Below are 20757 nucleotides of genomic sequence, written 5' to 3'. Positions count from 1 at the left end.
ACTGGTTTACTGCAAAAGCAGATAATGTTGTGTCAAGGCAGTAAGGAGGGAGCAATATAGCAAAAACATGCCTTGTCTTGTGGACTAAGAGAAAAAAGTGGTCGAGGTGAGGAGAGATGACACTGCTATATCAAATCTGAGCCTTCCCTATACAGATTGAAAATAGAAACACTGAAATTGCAGGAGATTCTCTAGTGAAAATTTGAGAAAATTATCGGACTGATAAAAAAATAACTTTACCATAGGTTTTGTAAATATGATCTGACATAGCACCCAATGATGATAACTATTATGTGGCTGAACCTATTAACTCTAGTGCCTAATTTAACTGTTAAACCTAACAAAGAAAAAACAATTGATAGGAAAAATAAAGGTGAAATGAATTTATTAACAAATAATACTTTTGTTCTAAATTCCCCAATACTGGAAATCAATCAAACAAAATGGAAACCACATCCCAAACAATTCTGTGTCTTTTTCCCAAATGCTGAAGAAGATTTTGGTTGACATTGTGAACTGCTAAAAACTTATTACAATTGCGGAGTATGCTTATAGTTAGTTTGCATGTTCTGCTCTATGAATTTTGGGATGAAGTCCTTTGTTTCTGAAAGTGCTTGCTAAGGTTTTGTGCATTATCCGTTGTGCAACTAGCAAGGTGGTCTTCACCTCAAAATCTCTTTAAAATGGCAGGTGATAGTTGAGCTGAATTGAGCATTGCCCTTTCCGCCATGTCAGTGTAATTAACATAACTCATACTATATAGATATAAGGGTCCCTCTTTGTGGTTGATGACCTGCCAAAGAAAAAAAGGGAACTGAATTATACGGAACACAGAAGCCCCCAAATAGCACGCCAAGTTTACATTTTGTTTGACTGATTCACTTTGTCTACCTAGCACCACATCAATGGTTAGTGCCAACTATTGATGTGGGTAATGTAGCTGCTAATGCAGGAACAAATCTGATGTGCTATTCCTTTTATTGACCTTTTCTATAAATATCAAAATGAGACATCATCAAGAAATATCAAATTACTCATTCTGATGTAGGTGCTGTGGTTTAAACAGCCAAGTGGTACAATTTGTTTTGCTAGTTAACTTTTTTGGTAATTTGATTGTACATTGTAAACCTTTTTTAGAAAATAATTATATTGATCATTGATGTGTTATATTTGTGGAAGGTTTTACTTGAAAAGATTGAATATGCTCACTTCAACTTTTAATGGTGCAGTTCAGTTACATAAAAGATCAAGGAAGTCGAATTGTTATATACAATCTGTGGGAGGACGACCAAGGGGAGTTGGAACTTGATTTTGATGCAGACAGACACGTCCGTTTGTTAATTATTACTATTATGTTAATTCTCTCTCGATAGCATATTAGATAGGAAAGTTATTGTCGATATTTTTTCTCTTCAAAGTTGATATCTCAGCAAGCATATTGTTTTTGTACTTTTCTACTATTATATATTATTTCTTGCCTTTGACTTCGATTATTCTAGTTAACAGGACATTCAAATTAGAGGTGTTAATCGTGATGAGAAAAAGATTGAAATGGCCCAGAAGTTCCCAAACTCCAGGCATTTTTTAACATATCGGCATTCATTAAGGGTACTCCTGCTCCATATGTTTTACATGTTCTCTAAACTTCTTAGTTTGGTGGAACGTATTCATATATCGTTTTCATTTCTTATTATTTTCTTTGCTTGTCACCTGTTTATCTAACAGTCATATTTGTGATGAACTGTTAGGTTGAAGAGGTATCTTTCTTAACATGCATGACTAGTAGGATGCTGAAATGACTTAATCTGAAGTTTTTTTTTTCTTTTTTTTGTATACAAATGAAAAGCTCAACAGGAGCGTCTGATTTGAAATGCTACTTGAACTAGGATGCATTAGTCTGTTACAACTTTAGTGTATAATTGAATCAAAATACAAGTTACAAGGTATCGTACTTGAACTGAAGACCCAACCAAGCTCCAGTACAATGTATTAACGGCTCAGATATACCAACTGCTCGGATAGAATTTTTCTGAATGCATATTTATCAAGATTTCCTATAATATTTCATGGATATGAGAAAGTATTAACGGCTTTTTACTGAACCATGTATGTAAGTTTTCGAAATTACCAAATCGCGTAGGGTAGTTTCAAAATTACCAAATCACGTACCCATTTTCCGTTTTATCCCTATAAGTAGATTGATTTTTTATTAGTCGAATTGATTTTGCTCTGTACCGAAACTTTGAAATTTTGAACAAATTCGACTGATTTACTTTTTCCTTTCCTTTTTAATCAAAGTTGATTTTAGGTAAAATGGACCAAATAACCTCGAATTGACATGAACTCCTGATTATATTCATGTCCTCAAACGCTAATTTGACTCAATATATTAAGACAATGATTTTTTGAACACAAATATGTTTGAAAAATTCAATTTGTGTTTGAAAAATCATTGATCTCAATATATTGGGTTAAATTGGTATTTGAGGGTATGAATATAATCAGGAGAGATAGACTAACTAGTTTCATGTTAATCCGAGATCATTTGATTGTCGATTTTGCCCAAAATTGGTTGATGGACCAAACGATCTCGGATTGGCATGAAATTAGTTCTTATGTGTTTATCTACCTCTTCTGATTATATTCATGCTCTCAAATGTCAATTTGACTCAATATATTAAGAGCAATGTTTTTTTTGAACACGAAAATGTTTGAAAAATTTAATTCGTGTTCAAAAAATCATTGCACTTAATATATTAGGTCAAATTGATGTTTGAGGGCATGAATATAATCAGGAGAATTAGCCGAACACATAGGATCTAGTTTCATGTTAATTCGAGGTCGTTTGGTCCATCAGCCAGATTGTTTTAACACGAATTGAATTTTTCAAACATATTCGTGTTTAAAAAATCATTGCTCTTAATATATTAGGTCAAATTGATGTTTGAGGGCATAGATATAATCAGGAGAACTAGCCGAATATATAGGATCTAGTTTCATATCAATCCGAGGTCGTTTGGTCCATCAGCTAGACTAAACGACCTCGAATTGACATGAAACTAGATCCTATGTGTTCGGCTAGTTCTCCTGATTATGTCTATGCCTTTAAACATCAATTTGACCTATGTTGAGAGCATAATGAATTGATTTTTTAAAATATTTTCGTGTTCAAAACTTGCTGATGGACCAAACGACCTCGGATTGATATGAAACTAGATCCTATGTGTTCGACTAGTTCTCCTGATTATATCCATGTTCTCAAATATATTGAGCGCAATGATTTTTCTAACATGAATATGTTTGAAAAATTTAATTTGTGTTCAAAAAAATCATTGCTTTTAATATATTAGGTCAAATTGATGTTTGAGGGCATGAATATAATCAGGAGAACTAGCCGAACATATAGGATCTAGATTCATGTTAAGCAGAGATCGTTTGGTTTATCAGTTGGATTTTTTGAACACAAATTTAACTTTTCAAATATATTCGTGTTCAAAAAATCATTGCTCTCAATATCTTGGGTTAAATTGTTGTTTGAGGGCATGGATATAATCAAAAGAGGTAAACGAACACGTAGGAACTAGTTTCATGTCAATCCGAGGTTATTTGGTCCATCAGTTGGTTTTGAGCAAATCGGCTGATGAACCAAACGATCTCGGATTGACATGAAACTAGATCCTATGTGTTCGGCTAGTTCTTTTGATTATATCCATGCTCTCAAACATCAATTTGACATAATCTATTGAGAACAATGATTTTTTGAACATGAATTGAATTTTTCAAACATTTCATGTTAAAAAAATCATTGCTCTCAATATATTCCATCAAATGACGTTTAAGGGCATGGATCAAGAGAGGTAGACGAACACATAGGAACTAGTTTCATATCAAACCAAGGTTCGGCTAATGAACCAAACGACCTCGGATTGATATGAAACTAGTTTCTATATATTCGTCTACCTCTCCTGATTATATCCATGCCTTTAAATGTCAATTTGACCCAATATATTGAGAGTAATGATTTTTTGAACATGAATTAAAATTTTCAAATATATTCGTGTTCAAAAAATTATTGCTCTATATATTTTGTCAAATTGATGTTTGAGGGCATGAATATAATTAAGTGAACTAATCGAACACATAGGATCTAGTTTCATGTCAATCTGAGGTCGTTTGGTCCAACTTAAAATCGGTTGATGGATCAAATGATTTCAGATTGACATGAAACTAGGTCCTATGTGTTCGGCTAGTTCTCCTGATTATATCCATGTCTGCAAACATCAATTTGACCAAATATATTGAGAGCAATGATTTTTTGAATACGAATTGAATTTTTTAAATATTTTTGTGTTTAAAAAATCACTGTTCTCAATATATTGAGTCAAATTGACGTTTGAGGGCATGGATGTAATTAGGAGAGGTAAATGAACACATAGGAGCTGGTTTCATGTCAATCCGAGGTCATTTGGTCTATCAATCGATTTTACCTAAAATTGACTTTGATTAAAAAAAAAGAAAAGTAAATCAATCGATTGATTTAAAAAATTAGTCGACTGATTTGTTCAAAATTTTGGCATTTCGACACAGTGCAATATTGATTCGATTGATAAAATAGGAAATAAATATGTGATTTGGTAATTTTGAAACTGCCATACGCGATTTGGTAATTTTGGAAACTTACCTACTTGGTTCGGTAAAAAGACGAAGTATTAATCTACAATTTTAACAGCCTCTCAATTGGATAATTAGTTGGTTTAGTGCAACTGGGTTGCTAGATTCTAGCCTTTCAGTGGTTCAATTCTGGTTTGGCAAAACTTCATTTAAGAGCTGATACCAGATTGGCTGGGGTCTGATTGTTGGCTTTCCTTTATCAGTTTCCAGTTTACACAACACTGTGAGCCTAATTTACAATAGTTCCCAAACGGAATAATCAAATGATGATGAAAGGTTTTTTTTTCTAATATTTCTTCAGTTTAATAGGCTTATGGTTGACACAATCTCAACTCCTTGGTGAATAATTTTCTGTTCTCTCACATGTTCATGCTATTTGGCGTATGACAGTAGTGAAAAAAATGAGCTTTAATTCAGTATTCTTTGGTGGCATACAAAATTTGAATCCTTCCCTCCTCCCATTATCTTATGCATAACAATGTTGGAAGTACTTGCAGTCTTATCCGTGTTCTGACTGGTGCATGCTAATGGGCTATGGTAACTATAACACCAAATGTTTGGATGTACTACTCTGCTGAATAGATTTATTTACATACCATTCTTTAATAACACCAACTGCCTTAGCCCAGGTATATGATTTATTTACTCTGGTAAATGGATTTATAACACCAACTGCCTTAGCCCAGGTGCATCGTTTAATAACACTGGTCATGTGAAATTGTGAACTTAAAAGGCTATTTCGTAGAGGCAATGTAACTAGTTAGTATTTGAACTGTCTCTAATTTCATGTTACAGTTTGATTGGCAAACATTTATCTTTAAGATTTAACCTGCTGTTGGTAAATGATAGAAAATGTAGAATTATGGCTCATTAGTAGTGTCTCTGGATCCTCGTTTCATCCTCAGGTTTGCTTTCTTATTTGCTTTCTATTGTCGGCAATTTTCGTTCTAATGGTTTGCTGATAATCTCACATGACTATTATTCTGCCTTTACTGTTCTTATTATGAGATCTTTGGATAGTTGGTATTTTTAAAATGTAATTCTTCCTGATTATATTTTTTTTCCTTGTGTAGAGTTATGCCTCAATTTTATATCTCAGGCTTCCATCCTTCTTCAGAATGATATTGCGTGGCAAAGATATTGAACACCACAATATTGTGAATGATATGATGATGAAGCAAGAGGTCACATACAGGCCTCAATCGGTCTCAGCAGTTTTTCCAAAAGATCCTAATGTAATTTTCTTTTATTGTCATCTTCTAATCATTAATTTTGGCATATTGTTTTTGCTAGACATTTGACTTAAATTTTATCTCAACCTTGTATTAGATGATTGCAGTTGTAACTGTTGGTTTTGTGAAGGATGCAAAGCATCATATGGATGTTCAGGGGTTCAATGTCTATCATAAGAATCGACTGATAAAGGTACTCTTAAAAAAATTTCTTTCCATGCATTATGAGGCAAATAACAATATTAAGTTTAAAATTTTTGAAGACCTTATTTGGGTAAGCTCTTCTCTTTAGGAGAACAAGTTTTAGAGTGTTTCAAGTTGGTATTGTCTTATTTAGAATTGTAGAGAAGTTTTGGTAGAAACAAGGATTGTGATACCTAGCTGTGCTGGTCGGGACGGGCAAAATTTACCCTTCCGCACGTCGATCGACAACGAAATCATTCAACACAGCAGTGGGCTAAGCTGCAAGGCGGCAATTGCCTTGCGGAGGCCTCCATGAGCTTGCGAGATCGCTAGTTTTCTTTCCTTTCCTTTCCTCCCCCTATTTTCATCTTTTTCTTTACTTTTTTTGATACTTAATTCCTTTCTATTTAGTAATTTCTCTCTCTTTTGTTTGTTTCTTTCCTTCCTTCATCCGTCTAGAGGTAAATAGACTAAGCATTGTTAGTAAAGATTTCTTGCTCTCCATCCGTCAACGAGGGTAACAAAGACTAAGGAAAAAAAACTTCTTTAAGGATGAAGTTGGAGTCAAATTATTAGAAAAACAAACTGTAGCAATTAAATTTTAATAAAAATATCTTTTAATTAATATATTTTATATTTTAAAAATTATCGAGACCACAATGGTACTACATGGCATGATACTAAAACTAAATCATTCTGGTCATAAATTGAAACACTCTGGCATGCCTCTAAATTTTAAACTTAACCTACAAAAATAATGTTGTTGCTTATGCAAACAATTATTTAAATAAACACAGATTTGTCACATGTTTGCTTTCCAAATGTAGAACACACATTTCATACATGTTAGAACTCTTTTTTTAGTTAGTTGTCTGGTGAGTTCCTATTTCCTGCAAAGGAGACAAGTAGAAATAGTTAGTGGTTTTTTCAATCATAAAAAGTAAACATGTAAAAAGGAAAATAAAAAATCTTGTAGTTTGTTTATCGAACTAGTTGATGGTGATAACTCCTGCCTCGAAGTAAAAGTTTACTTTTTGTGATTTTTCATTTGCTTTCCGCCCTTGAAGTGTAACTTTTCTAAAGAACCTTTCTTTTAATATTTTAAAATTGTCAAATATCATTCAAAGATTCTAAATTGAATATGTGCCTATTGCTCTACTAATGGATCTTTTAAAGGTTAAAATTTTGAGCCTTGTTGGAATTTTGTTTTATGCCGGAATGATACTATTTTGGTATTGTATTGTGCCAATACAATTTCAATATTTTTTTAAATATAAAATATGCCAATTAAAAATATTTTTATTAATATTTCATTGCTATAGATTTTACTATTGAGTTATTTTTTGAGATGTTAAATGTTGAGTTCAAGATTTGATTGTCGTGTGAAATATTTGATGCGGATTCACTAAAAGTCAATTTACGGTTAGTAAAGTCCACTAATTAGACATGGCAGGATTGTGTAGAATTAAAGTGGATTTAATTTGAATTTAGTTTAAAATTATTCTAAATTTATACATAAAACAATTTAATTCATTAGCTATAGAATATTTTATAAGGTTAGAAATTATATAATATTTATTTATTTTTATCTTTCCTGACAATATGTCTCCTCCATCTTTAGAAGAGTTTTTTTTTTTTCTATTTGTTAACCTTGTGGACAGATGGAGAAAAATCTTAGAGGTTAGAGTTTTTTTTTCTTTATTTACTCTTGTGGATGAATGAAGGAGGGAAGAAAATTAACAATAAAGTAGGGAAAAAAAATTATTGACGATGAAGGGTAAAGAATTGTAGAGAAAAAGGAATTAATTGTGGGAAAAAAATAAAGAAAAAGATGGAAATAGGGGAAAAAGAAGAAAGGAAATTTAAAAAAACAACTCGGGTAGTCGCAGCGGCTTGTCGCCGCAAGGTCGCGGCTATGCTTGTGAAGTTATGGCGCCTTTGTGACCTCGTGGAGGCCTCACGGCCAGGCGAGGCCTCTCACGATGACTTCGCTTAGCCGTGAAGCCTCCGCAAGGTCGTTGCCACTTGCAGATTTGAGGCAGGTGCCGCTAAATTCCACCTATGCTGACCGGCGCATCTCAACCTTTTATTCCTTGGATCGTTTTTAACAATGATATATATTTATATTTCAAAGTAAATAAGTATGAAAATTATATAAGCACAACATCATATGGATCTTTAATTGGAAGACTGAAAATCCGATACAACAACAACTACTAAGTCTTATCCCACTAAATGGGGCCAACTTGAAATTTTAAATCTCATATAATGCACCTATATGGTGTGGAAAATATTATTACTTCAGCACAAAAGCATATTGATTACCATTTTTTCCCTAAACATAATTTTACAGCAAAAGACCTAAAATGCAATCTAATAATGTGATTTATTAGATGTATGAATGAGAATACCTGAGAATCAAAGTTAATATGCACCTCGAAGGGTACAAAATCATGTATTGGGCAAAACATGATTTTTATACAAAATCTGAAAAACTTGTTTATGGCATGATTTGGGTAAACATGTTAAATTGCCAATATAAATATTAATATCTTTGAAATTACGTTTTGAAACTATCTGCATATCTTAATCTGCGACAAACCTTAATTTTTGCCATAGAACCATCTCAAATAAGCTTGTTTTTAGTTGCACATTGAGCACTCACATCTGTACTATTTTTTTTTTTTTTTAACATCACCTTGATATTGTGAATGGTTAAATTTGATTTTCAAATTTCTTAGTAAATTCTAAAGTTTTCAAGCAAAAGATATCCTTAGATATTTTGGTTTCAAAATGCTTAACATCATGGCCTTTATATTTTTCATGAACATGATTTCTGATGACAAACATCCAGTTTCCTCATTCACGACAAGGTTAAGGAATTTTCAATTTTGAAGAGTTACAGCATGTGAAGATGTGCTCAAGCAAGTGTCTGACTAAGTTGGATTTGTTCACCCATTAAGTATATTCACAAGATTCATAGAGTATAACTCGTCTTATGCACTGAATTCTTGACTAACTTGATCATGGCTACCAACAATTTTCTACCATAATTAATGCGGCGATCCTTCATTTGTCAAGTTATGGAACATATTGAATGGACATAGTTAAACACAGACATATGCTAACATTCACACATTTTCTTTTCTTTCATTATTGTGGACTTATTGCACAAGGGTGACTAGTCCATATTTGCCCGATTTCATTTCATATTCTGATATGTAAGATAATTATATGAACTAACAACTTGTAATTTGTATTATCTGGTAAATATGGCTTAGCCTTTCTGGAGGGTGTGGACTGCTGCTGGAAGTGATGGACGAGGAGTTATAGGTACTTCTTTCAGATGCCTTTTTTTTATATACTCTCCTGAATATGTGTTTCCTTTTAAATCTTTTGCAATGCCTATAGGCGTCTTGGAGGCAAATTTTATTGAACCAGCACATGATAAGCAGGACTTTGAACGCACAACCATTCTTTCAAGACTTGAAGCAAAACTTGTTCAGATGCAGAAATCATATTGGTTTGTCTCATTTGCCAACCTTTTATTAAAAATGTGGTGTTTTTCTTTTCATAAATTTTAAGAGGTTTCTTACATTTTTGTTGGATTCCTCATTGCAAAGCACGTTTTATTCCAAAGGAATTGGATATGATATTGATGTTATTGTTTCTCCTACACTAAATTTGAATCCAGGGCTACAAACTGTCATAAGATCGGTTATGCTCCCAGGATTAACAAGAAAAATATTGAGTCAGGAGATAAAGGTAATGAAATCTTATTTTATTTTGATAAAAACACCTTTTCATTTGGTTATTAATTTTTTTACATTCATTTTTTCTACTTTTGAACTCAATTTTCTCACTCTCTCAAGATCCATATAATCCCAGTACGCATGGTATTTTATCTAATATGGTTGTTGATCATCCTTAGCAGACAGTTCTCCAGAGCCATCTTCTCATCAGTTATCTCAGCATTCAAAGAAGGCTAATTCTCCGAATACTGATATTGGAAAATCTGGTGATTCACATAAAATGGGATATAAGTCTATTTTAAGTGGTAAAACTGGAAAGGCCAATGAATCCGGCACCCAAAAGAAGCTAAATTTTGCCAGTTCCATAGGCAGCAAGAAGAAAGGCACTAAGAACCTAGAGCTTCAATCAAGTTCACCTGGAACCCGAGATGTCAGTGATGGAAGTGATTCTGAGACTGAGTGTGTTCCTTTGGATAAAATAACACACCATTCTAGTACTTGCAAGAGCTCTCCTCAAAAAATCACTGAAAAAACTACAGGTTCAATTTTGTCTTCATCCTCCTATTCTTTCAAAAATGGAACTCATGAAAGTCATACAACTAGCGGAATTGTCGGAATTCAACGAATTACTACTAGATCGCAAACAAAGGTAAATTATATTTCTATAGTTAAGAACTCTTTCACTTTAAACTTTGTGCCTGGTTGATAGCCATACAATATCATACTACATTTCACCTTTGATTATGTTGACATGATGTATGTTATTATTGGTAGATTGCTTCCATCAATTTCAATCCAATCTTGCAGAATTTGAGGAAGGAAATATTGTATGATACCATCGTGATAAAACTCTAATCTAGATGTGGAACTAAATCCACTACACTCAATAAATCCAATACATTCAACACTCCCCTTAAGCTGAAGCATAAAAGTAATCAATATCTATCTTGTTACATGAAATAGAAATGTGGACTAAGATATCACCATATTAAACAATAACAACAACAAAACCTTATCCCACTAGATGAGGTCGGCTATATGGATCCGTTTACGCCATTAAACTCTATCTCCTACTATATCATCATCTATACTTAAATAAATTTTATCTTATTTTATTATTGCTAACTAAGCCTTTTTTGGTCTTCCTCTTCCTCATTTGATACTCGAGCATTTATTGGTCATCTAAGTACATTCCTGTACCATCTTAAACGTGTCTCTTTTTCTCTCAATAGATGCAACTCTGACTTTCTCTCTAATACTCTCATTGCTTATTCTGTCCATCCTCGTATGCCCACCTTAACATCCTCATCTCTGCAACTCTCATCTTTTGTTCATGTGCTCTAGTCACAGCCCAACATTCAGTTCCATATAACATAGCAGGTTTAACTGCGGTTTTATAGAACTTTCCTTTAAGTTTTAGAGTTGATGCTCTCCTTAATTTCAATTATCCTACATGTATTCTATGCAAGGCATTTCTCTCAATCTCTTATCGTTTTGCAAAAATGATTCTAAATATTTAAAGCTCTCGATTCTGCGCAACTCGTCATCTTCTATTTTAACAATTATCTTATTACGTCTAATATTGCTAAATTTAAATTTCATATATTGTCTTTATTCTACTAAGCCTAAAACCTTTCTCTTCTAATGTTTCTCACAAAGATTTTAGTTTATATTTCTTCACGTATTCCATCTACCAAAACAATATCATAACAAGATGCACCACGATACTATGTCTTGAATGTGTGTAGTGAGTCCGTCCATAATTAGGGTAAAAAGATAGGGATTTAGAGTTGATCCTTGATGTAGCCCTATCTTTCTTAGAAATGCTTCAGTTACTCCGCCTGATTTCTTTGGTCATTACATTTTCGTACATATCCTTAATTAATTTAATATATGCTACACTAATGCCTCTTTTCTAGAATTCTCCATATAATTTCTCTTCAGACTCAATTATAAACTTTTTCTAAGTCAATGAATACCATATGTAGATCTTGTTTTTCCTCTCGATATTTTTCAATTAGTTGTATAAGAAGATGTATATATTCTATTGTCAACCTTCCAGGCATGGACTCAAATTGATTTTCGATCAACGTGGTCTCTTTAATATTTTTTTATTACTTTTTAAAAGTTTAATGGTATGACTTATTAGTTTAATACCCCTATAGTTTGCACAATTTTGTACGTCTCCCTTATTTTCATATAAGAGAACTAGAGTACTTACCCTCTATTGATCAGACATATTTTTCGTTTTCAATATCATGTTAAATAATTTTGTAAGTTATTCAATACGTTGTTTCCCTAGGCACTTCCATACCTCTATCCGAATATTATATGATCCAACGACTTTTCTATTGTGCATCTCATTAAAAGCTCGTTCTACTTCTGAAGTTTGAATTCTATAATAAAAATTTAAATTTCTATACTCATTTGACTTATTAAATTATCTAAGTTTAGTTGATCACATAAACCTTCATTAAAGTTGATGAAAATACCTTTTCTCCCGCTCTTTTATTTTTCCATCGTTTACTAGTACCCTATTATATTTATCTTTAATATATTTATTTTGGATAAGATCTCTTGTTTTCCTTTTTCTCACTTTAGTTATTTTATAAATATTTTTTCCCCTTCTTTTGTATTCAACTTTTGATATAATTGTTCAAAAGTTTCATTCTTTGCTTCATTCACTACTTTCTTAGCCTCTTTCTTGTCTATTGTATATTTTTTAAAATTTTTCTCGTTCTTACAAATATATAATCCTTCACTGTTTTTGTACTTTTTTATTCCACCATCAAGATTCCTTATTTAGTGGTGCACGCCCCTTTAACTCATCAAGTATCCTCTTAGCTATTATTTTCAAGTTTGATACCATCTTATCTCATGTCGTATTAAAGTCATCATATATTTCACCTAATACTCAGAGCATGCACACTAGCTTCCTTATCCAAAATGTATAATTTAGGGTAACAAAGTTACTTTATTAAATTTGGATATCCACTTTTCACTACATTTTATATCAACTTTCTTATTTGTTCTCTCCTTTATAATGTTTAGGGAATGAAATCCATTCCCTAAATTTAGAGAAGTACTATTCATAAATGTAAAATTTAGGGAATAGATAAGGTATCTGATGCAAAGGTTTTTTAACTGCCTTATCCAAAATTTAGAGTAAAATCTTTAGATATTGATGTGGATGCTCTTATATTCCTACCTTTTTCTTAAATATATTTTGCTTCCCATCCTTTAACTTCCACCGTTTAATTCTAAGAATCATATATATTTTCTTTCTATTGATATTATACTTGAGACGTATATCCAACACTACTAAGCTATGCTGGGTAGTTAAGTTTTCTCCAGGGATGACTTGTAATTTTATAAATCTTTCTTTCTTCCTAATTATAAGAAAGTCAATTTGTGATTTATCATTTTCACTTTTGAACGTGACTAAATGTTTATCTCTTTTCTTAAAAAATTAGCTAATATAAAATCTTATGATATTGCAAAATCTAATATAGTTTTCCCTTCTTCATTTCTCATTCAAACCCATAACCCCCATGCACCCTTTTATATTCCTTATTTTTCACTCTGATATAACTATTTAGATTATCTCCTATTAAAATCATTTCATTTGACGGAATGTTTTGTAATACTTCAGCTAAGTCGTCCTAAAATTTTGATTTGGTGGCTTCATCTAATCTGACTTGCGGTGCATATACGCTAATTATTTTCATAGTTTCTTTGATCACTATTATCTTAAGGGTTATAATTCTATCCGCTTTTCTAACTACTCCTACAATCATCCTTTAACGAACTATTTACAACAATACTCACTTCATTTCTTGCTTTACTTTTTCCTATGTACCATAACTTAAAACCCGAGTTCTGTAGCATCTTTGCGTTCTCACCTACCCATTTTGTCTCTTGTATGCATAAAATACTAATTCTTCTCCTAATAATTGTATCTACTACCTCCATTGAGAGTTCCTATGTTTCATATTTCAAATCTTAGGCTATTAGTTTTCCTATCATATTTGTTCTTATCCAACCTATGATGTGAGAACTCTTACCTATTTAACACTACACCCAAGTTCTCATGGAGATATAGCGGTCCTTGCCGATACGTTACAGTCGGATGCAACGCGAACTCTTGTATATTTAGTACTACACTCGAGTTCTGGAGATATAGCGAACCTTGCTCTTGTATATTTAGTACTACACTCGAGTTCTGGAGATGTAGCGGTCCTTGCTGAGACGTTACAGTCGGACCTTGCAACGCGTTCCTTCTGGGGAACAACCTAACATTAACACAATAGTTTAATGATCCATTCATTGAACATTTATCATACTTTTAACATTAGCTGATAACCTAATGCAATCATCCTCCTTTATCTGAGTTTGGGACCGGTCATGGGCGGAGTTAAACCAAAACATAATATTCACATGCAAAGAAAATAAAACTTAGGGAATTAACAAAGCATGCAAAGAAAATAAAACTTAGGGAATTAACAAAGCATGCGATCAATGTACGCTTTAATTGCTTATTTTTAAACCTATAATTATAGTGGAGCATATAGGTGATGATATCTTCAATCTTAGACCAACTATAACTTTGATAAAAGGAGAACAAAGGATGAAATGAAGCCATGGCTTGAAATGCCATCCAGTATAGGATGACATGGTCAAAATGTATCGATTTGCTAAATTGTTAAAACTCAGATAATCTATCATGTGCCTCCATTTTCGATTGTTCCAGTATCTTGTTGTGCCAATAGTGGGCAATCCTCGACACACTTTAAGATATGTCAAGATGGATTCAAGTAATGTTTGGTATTTCTTATAGCTTATTTCTTAAATATTCTAATATAAAATTTCTAATTCCTAATTGTATTTTATAAGTGACTAAGTTATGTACAATAAGATTATAAGAGGAAAATTAATATGAATTCATCTCGATTTACATTGAAGTAAAATTAAATAACTTTTTTTTACTTCAACTACTAATTGTAAACTTAGAAAATCTAAGTGAAGGAGAATTACATAAGTAAACCTCATCTGAAGCATCTTGACATGCTTTGACTATCATATGCCGCCAAAATGTGTTGACAATCAGTACCCTATAATACACGATAAAATTTAATTTGATTCACTCTTAAAAGCCGAAACTCTAAGATGACTCAAGATTTTAAACCTTGTATTAAGTAAAGATAGCAGGAGTATTTTGGAAGAAGTATTTCGAGTGGGTTTCTCCTTGAAGCGGACCATATAAAATGAAACTAAGATGAAAAGTGATCTTAAGAACAAGTATCTTGAATGAGCTTTTCCTTAAAGTGGCGCATATAACATCATACAATAAACTAAGGGAATCGGAAATAACTCAATGGTTTTGGTGAACAAAATGAATAACATAGTTCAACACTTCGTTGGGAATAACAAAATGAAAATAAGCTATTTTATATTCAAACTTTCACCGGAGATGGATAACAATGCTTCATCCTTTTTTAGACATTTGAAATGAGGATATTACATTTTTATTTAGGTCTTCATTAGTGATGGATAATATACTCGAGGCCTTTGTCAAACATTGAAAAACGCGAATTGAGCATTTTCTAGTCTTGATTAGAGATGAAAAACATATTGACCCTTTGCTATAAGTAGCAAAATGAGGATATGAGACTGTCTTTCCAATTCTTCATTAGAGATAAATTGCTAAGAAAAAAAGAATATGAGAATGACAAAATGTAAGGAGCAGAACAAGAGGAAGATGGATAAGTATCAATTTTAAGTCGTGCTATAGTTTTTGTCTCTGATTGGAATAATTTGATTTGGGTTTTGTGTTGACATGCTGTGTATGATGCTAATGGCGAATTGGAAGTGGAAAGAAGAAGATGAAACAAAAGAAGAAGAGATTATAGCTATATAGTTAAGAGTAAGATTTAAAAGAATATTCCTTACTGGACTTTGTATCTATCTGGAGTGATTTAAAATCACATTTAATGCTGCACTTTTTATCCATCTGGAACGATTTAAAATAATGTTCCATAATGGACTTTTTATTAAAAAAAAGGACAGCCCGGTGCACGAAGCTCCCGTCATATGGGATCCCGGGGAAAGATCCATTGTACGCAGCCTTATCCTGTTTTTTGCAAGAGGTTGTTTCTAGGATTCGGACCCGTGATCTTTTGGTCACAAAGCAACAACTTTACCGTTGCGCCAAGGCTCCTCTTCATAATGGACTTTTTATTCATCTAGAATATTTAAAGCAATTCATGTTGGATCTTTTATCCATCTAGAATGGCACAATTTTGACGTTGTGTTGTGTAGATATAAATTATAAAAAAATAAGAAATATTACTTGGAATTCTCTTGATGCGTGTCACTAGCATGCCAAAGAGGTATTGAGTTGGCATGACATGGTACTTTTAACTTGATCGACACACGTGATACATGAGAGATTATTGTTGTCAATTGGTATCAAATTTTGATAATTTACTGAAATGGCCCAACTCGATATTAGATTCTAAAGCATTCCAAGATATGATCCAATAGCTAGGATTAACAAGGGCAAAACTGAGGGATTGGATTAACAAGGAAAAGGTTTTGATTAGGGAGCATCATAAGATGAATATGTATATGGTATCTTTAATCAAGAGAGAGTTCACTACAGAGAAGACAAGAGGATCAACATCGTATGTGGCGGCTGACCGTAAAAGTGGCTGAAAGCGATACTACGTGAAGTGAATCTAGAGGCATTGATAAGTCATGGCCAGAGGATGCTTTGCCTTTCCATGTGAGCCAACGCTAATCAATCCTCCAATGACTATCTCCAATGGATGCAACTATAAAAATACGTAGTCCCCACGGGTTGGCGCAGTTGGTTCATGTAAGAGTGTTGCTGCCAATAGGCCTGAGATTGATTCGCAACGGGTGCGGAATGCCTTGCTGATTGCCTCAACCCCTCCTTGTATGTGATGCTGTTGCCGGGTGAAACCCCCTATGATTTACCTCCCTTCCATATACTGGGGGGCCACTCTAGAAGGGCGTGTTTCACCTTTTGCTGCCAACTATAAAAATAAGTTGAGAGAAATCTAGTTCCAAAAGAGACAAAGGCCCATATCTTGGAAATCTGTAGACCAAGTAAAAGGGTGAGGCACTACTGACAGGTGCAGCTAGCCATGTTGCTGGAATTGAGAGTGGCACTATCTTGGCTCCACTGGCATCACATGTGAGGAAGTGATGGAAAGAGACATGGAACCTAGTATCAAGTGCAAGAATGATGAGATCTGGATCTTCTCTGTTGCTAGAGAAGAAGTGGGAGATCAGTAGCTTCATTGGATCTGCAGCTGCAGGAGGAAGAAGCAGACACAGAGATGTTCATAGAGGACAGCACTTGATGTGGGATGCTGGTGTCGTTGGTAGATGTGGATGGTGGACAAAGACAGCTACACCAACAGAAACACAACATAAAGGATGCCCACTTGTGCCAATTAGACGTGGCAAATCAGATCCAGGCTTACACATTTAGCAGGTGGTGGCAGATATCTCGAGGTGCCGCAGTTAAGTATCATGGATGGCACACAAGCAGAGGTGTGTGCGTAGGCAACACATCACATGGATGACAAGTTGAGGCTGGGTTTTGCATGGTGGAATATAGGTGAGTGGGTGGTTGCACTTTAGGAGTTGGCATGGAGAAGTGATCGTACCCAAAGCAGAAGACATAGGACAAGGGGAGGAGAGTGGATGATGAGACAAGGGGAAGTCATTACCAGTGGCGCTGGTGGCCTCCCCCTATGGAAAAACATAATGATAGAAGAGGGTTCTAATACTATGCAGAATTTAAAGAAAGAAATATTGTAAACATCATATATGATAACCATTACATGCATGGGTATATATTAGTATATCTAGACATAATAAAATCCTAAACATATATAGTATGAGACCGAACCCAACTACACCTAAATTTTTTATAAGCTCAATGCATTTACCATCACAATGGGGATGACAATATTTTAGCTGCTTAGCCCTTTGGTAATTTTGAGTTAATGAAAGAGTGAAATATCAGGAATTTCCTTCAATTTTGTTTTGAATTTGGCAACTAATTATAGGCTGCTCCATTTTTAATTTCTATAAATGCCCTTCTTCCAATTGAAGGACCATCAAATAAGATAGAAATGAATTTCTATAATTCCTTTGACATATACTTAAAGAGAGAAGGAGAATCCTTGGGCAATTTCAGTGTTGTGTTCCCCTTCCTGCAAGATCTCATGTTTCAGTCAAGTTAAATGTTACAGTGAATTTGTTCTTTCTGTTTCTAGTTCATTGAACTGCCTTTCTTTAATGAATTTATTCACATCTTTTTAGCAGACAATAATAGTTCCATGATATATCAAAGTCTGATCTTATAGCTGCTCATCCTTAGATTATTGAGTTGTTTCATTTTCTTCTTAATAACCTAGAATATATATATATATATATAAAAGATTTCTATAAACCTGTGCAACATCCTTACTAAATAGTTTCATAAAGTTGTATGAAAAAACTGATTTTTTTTTTTTTTCTTTTCACTTACAGTCTGTTGAACGGGTGTTGTCCCCTACCGTCACTGTCCAAAATGAGCTAAATATTGAGAACTCTATTATTAAGCAACTAAAAGATGAAAATGAGGAACTCAAGAAAAGGTATAACTAAATATCAATAGTTTATCGGTCTTGGGATGTTTTTGTTGTCATAAATTAATTCCAGTAAGTCATCTTTTAGAATAAAAAAGATGGAAGAATCAGCATCTCAGGAATTGCAGGAAGAGAGGGACCGTAATAAATCCTTACAGGAGAAGGTATGACCATCCTTTTTTAAATTACATGCTTTTGTTGCACTGCAAATTGAAATAATTGCCTGATATGGCTGCGAATGGATGATATATGCTTAGGGAGTAGATACTATTCATCATAAATGCATCTAAAAGAACAGAAATTGATGGATTTTCCTTAAACCCTGGGCCAATTCAATTCTGTATTATTGGTTGAACCAAACATGCTACTTGTTACATTGGAATGATTTAAATTTTCTTAAAAAAGTGAACTACAATTACAGTTTCTTCTGGGCGTTCAAAGTAATCTTAACATCATGTTTATGCACCACACAAAAGGGCTTCAATAATATAGTGTTGGGAGGATCTATATTTAGGATCTGGACGTACAATTTCATCTGTTTGTGATTCCTCTTGTCAAATTAAAAGAAAGCCTGCGTGTAGTTAGTGTGCTTGCTATGGGGATTTTTATGATATATATGTATTATTATCAATTTTCAGTCTAGTAACCATAATTGTGAACCATGATTCATGAAGCATTAGTAATTTCTAATAAATATACATAGCCCTTCATACACCAACCATATGTATTGCACTTAGAAGATAAGTTACTCGATACTACAACAACCAAGCCTTATCCCATATGTGGGGTGGAAGTTAAAATTTTATAAATTTTTTTCGAAATCATAAGGTTTTATTTTGAAGTAGGCAATTTATATTTTATGATAACAAGTTATTTAGGGATTAGTCATATATTCACTAATTGTTTAGGGAATAGATTAATTTTTGAAAATAAGTCTTTTCAATCTTTATAAAGGACTCCAAAACCTCTTCTAAGATACTAAATTTTAATAAAAATCTTGTGAGTTATTTCTGCATGGACCGTGCTAAATAAAATCCCCCGTCATTCTAATAATATCTATATTTATCTGGTTATAGGTTCCTGTATATATTCAGATTTTTGTTGTACCTATCTTCATTTAGCTTATTTGTGTGGTTTTCCCCAAGGCTAAGAGGCTTTTGCTTGAATCTTATACCAGCTGGAAGTAGCAAAACAAAAGTTGGAAGAGGCAAACAAAGAACAAGATGCTTTGATTGACGTATTTGCAGAAGAAAGAAACGGGCGACTAAAAGAAGAAGAGAATTTGAGAAACAAATTAAAGGTGAGAGGGAACCATTCAACCTTTAGCATGTTTTCCATTGTGTTAGGTTTTTTTTTACGTTAATTTTTTACACTATTCATAATAATAATATGTTTTGGTTGTCATTGTTCCGCATTATATTTTTCCAGCAATTTTTGATGAAAACAATGTTTGAAAGGTAAACTGGATTCCTTTTTTACTCTGAATTTCTAGAAATAGGGCCTTGTTGGCCTTTTCTCAATGACAAAAACTCTCTTTGGTCATATTTAGTTAATTTTATTTTGATGATAAAAGAGTAGTTTGACTATTTTTTTATCTGCCAAATTTCTTTTTATCTCAAACGATCATCTTTCATGTTCGACTCTTATCTGAAGGATGCCTCTCGAACTATACAAGAGTTGATGGAGAAGAGGAGCAAGAGTTAAAACAGTCACAAATGCTAAGATGCAGACGGCTAACGATGACTCTATCTTATTCTGCACGAGCATTTCTCAGCAGCTTCAAGACCAACACAGCCATTCGTCGAGCAACTTACCAACACAACCGTTCATCGAGCAACTTGTAACTACTAACACATCAGGAAAGTAGCCATCGTCGCAGCCTTGACTCAGATGGCCATTTTCAACACATCCTGGGGTTCCTTAGTAATATTTGTCATGTAATTTTCTTTGAACTTAAACATCAGTAGTACAGTCTACCCAACAGAAAAAAGTTTACAAAGTTTGTGTACCAAGTTTTCTTTCATTGGGCTCCTAATCCGCTCAGGTAGCGCAAAGTAGTAGGAATATGGTTTGTCTTCTGTCGCAGGAGAGAGCAAGAGAAGGATTCTCTGGTCTACTATAATAAGAAAAACCTTCTCTTGGATCCATCCAGAGCAAGAGATGGATGATCGGAGGTCACTGGCGATGGGTAGGTGACTGAGCTGTTGAGTGCTGAGCGAGGGGTTACTTTTGATTATCTATCTTGATTCAAAT

The 20757-nt window shown here is 33.5% G+C and overlaps 1 protein-coding gene across 2 annotated transcripts in view; it reads left to right on the top strand.

The window, feature by feature from the left end:
- LOC122025083 (protein MICRORCHIDIA 7-like) overlaps positions 1-20512 on the top strand; it is a 28211-nt gene extending 7699 nt beyond the window's left edge. The window contains exons 9-20 of one of the 2 annotated variants that reach the window (XM_042583844.1): positions 1230-1328; positions 1507-1608; positions 5745-5906; positions 6001-6096; positions 9368-9419; positions 9498-9609; positions 9781-9851; positions 10021-10487; positions 18407-18513; positions 18593-18668; positions 19682-19804; positions 20158-20512. In XM_042583844.1, the coding sequence (XP_042439778.1) occupies positions 1230-1328; positions 1507-1608; positions 5745-5906; positions 6001-6096; positions 9368-9419; positions 9498-9609; positions 9781-9851; positions 10021-10487; positions 18407-18513; positions 18593-18668; positions 19682-19804; positions 20158-20208 (1518 nt within the window). In that variant the 3' untranslated portion in view covers positions 20209-20512. Of the gene's footprint in view, positions 1-1229; positions 1329-1506; positions 1609-5744; positions 5907-6000; positions 6097-9367; positions 9420-9497; positions 9610-9780; positions 9852-10017; positions 10488-18406; positions 18514-18592; positions 18669-19681; positions 19805-20157 lie in introns of both variants that reach the window. The other variant, XM_042583843.1, reaches the window with a different exon arrangement.
- The last annotated feature ends 245 nt before the right edge of the window (positions 20513-20757 follow it).

The sequence above is a fragment of the Zingiber officinale genome, chromosome 9B, assembly GCF_018446385.1.
Source record: "Zingiber officinale cultivar Zhangliang chromosome 9B, Zo_v1.1, whole genome shotgun sequence".
Taxonomy (NCBI): domain Eukaryota; kingdom Viridiplantae; phylum Streptophyta; class Magnoliopsida; order Zingiberales; family Zingiberaceae; genus Zingiber; species Zingiber officinale.
The sequence above is the reverse complement of the archived record's forward strand: the minus strand, read 5'-3'. Positions and strand labels throughout refer to the sequence as shown.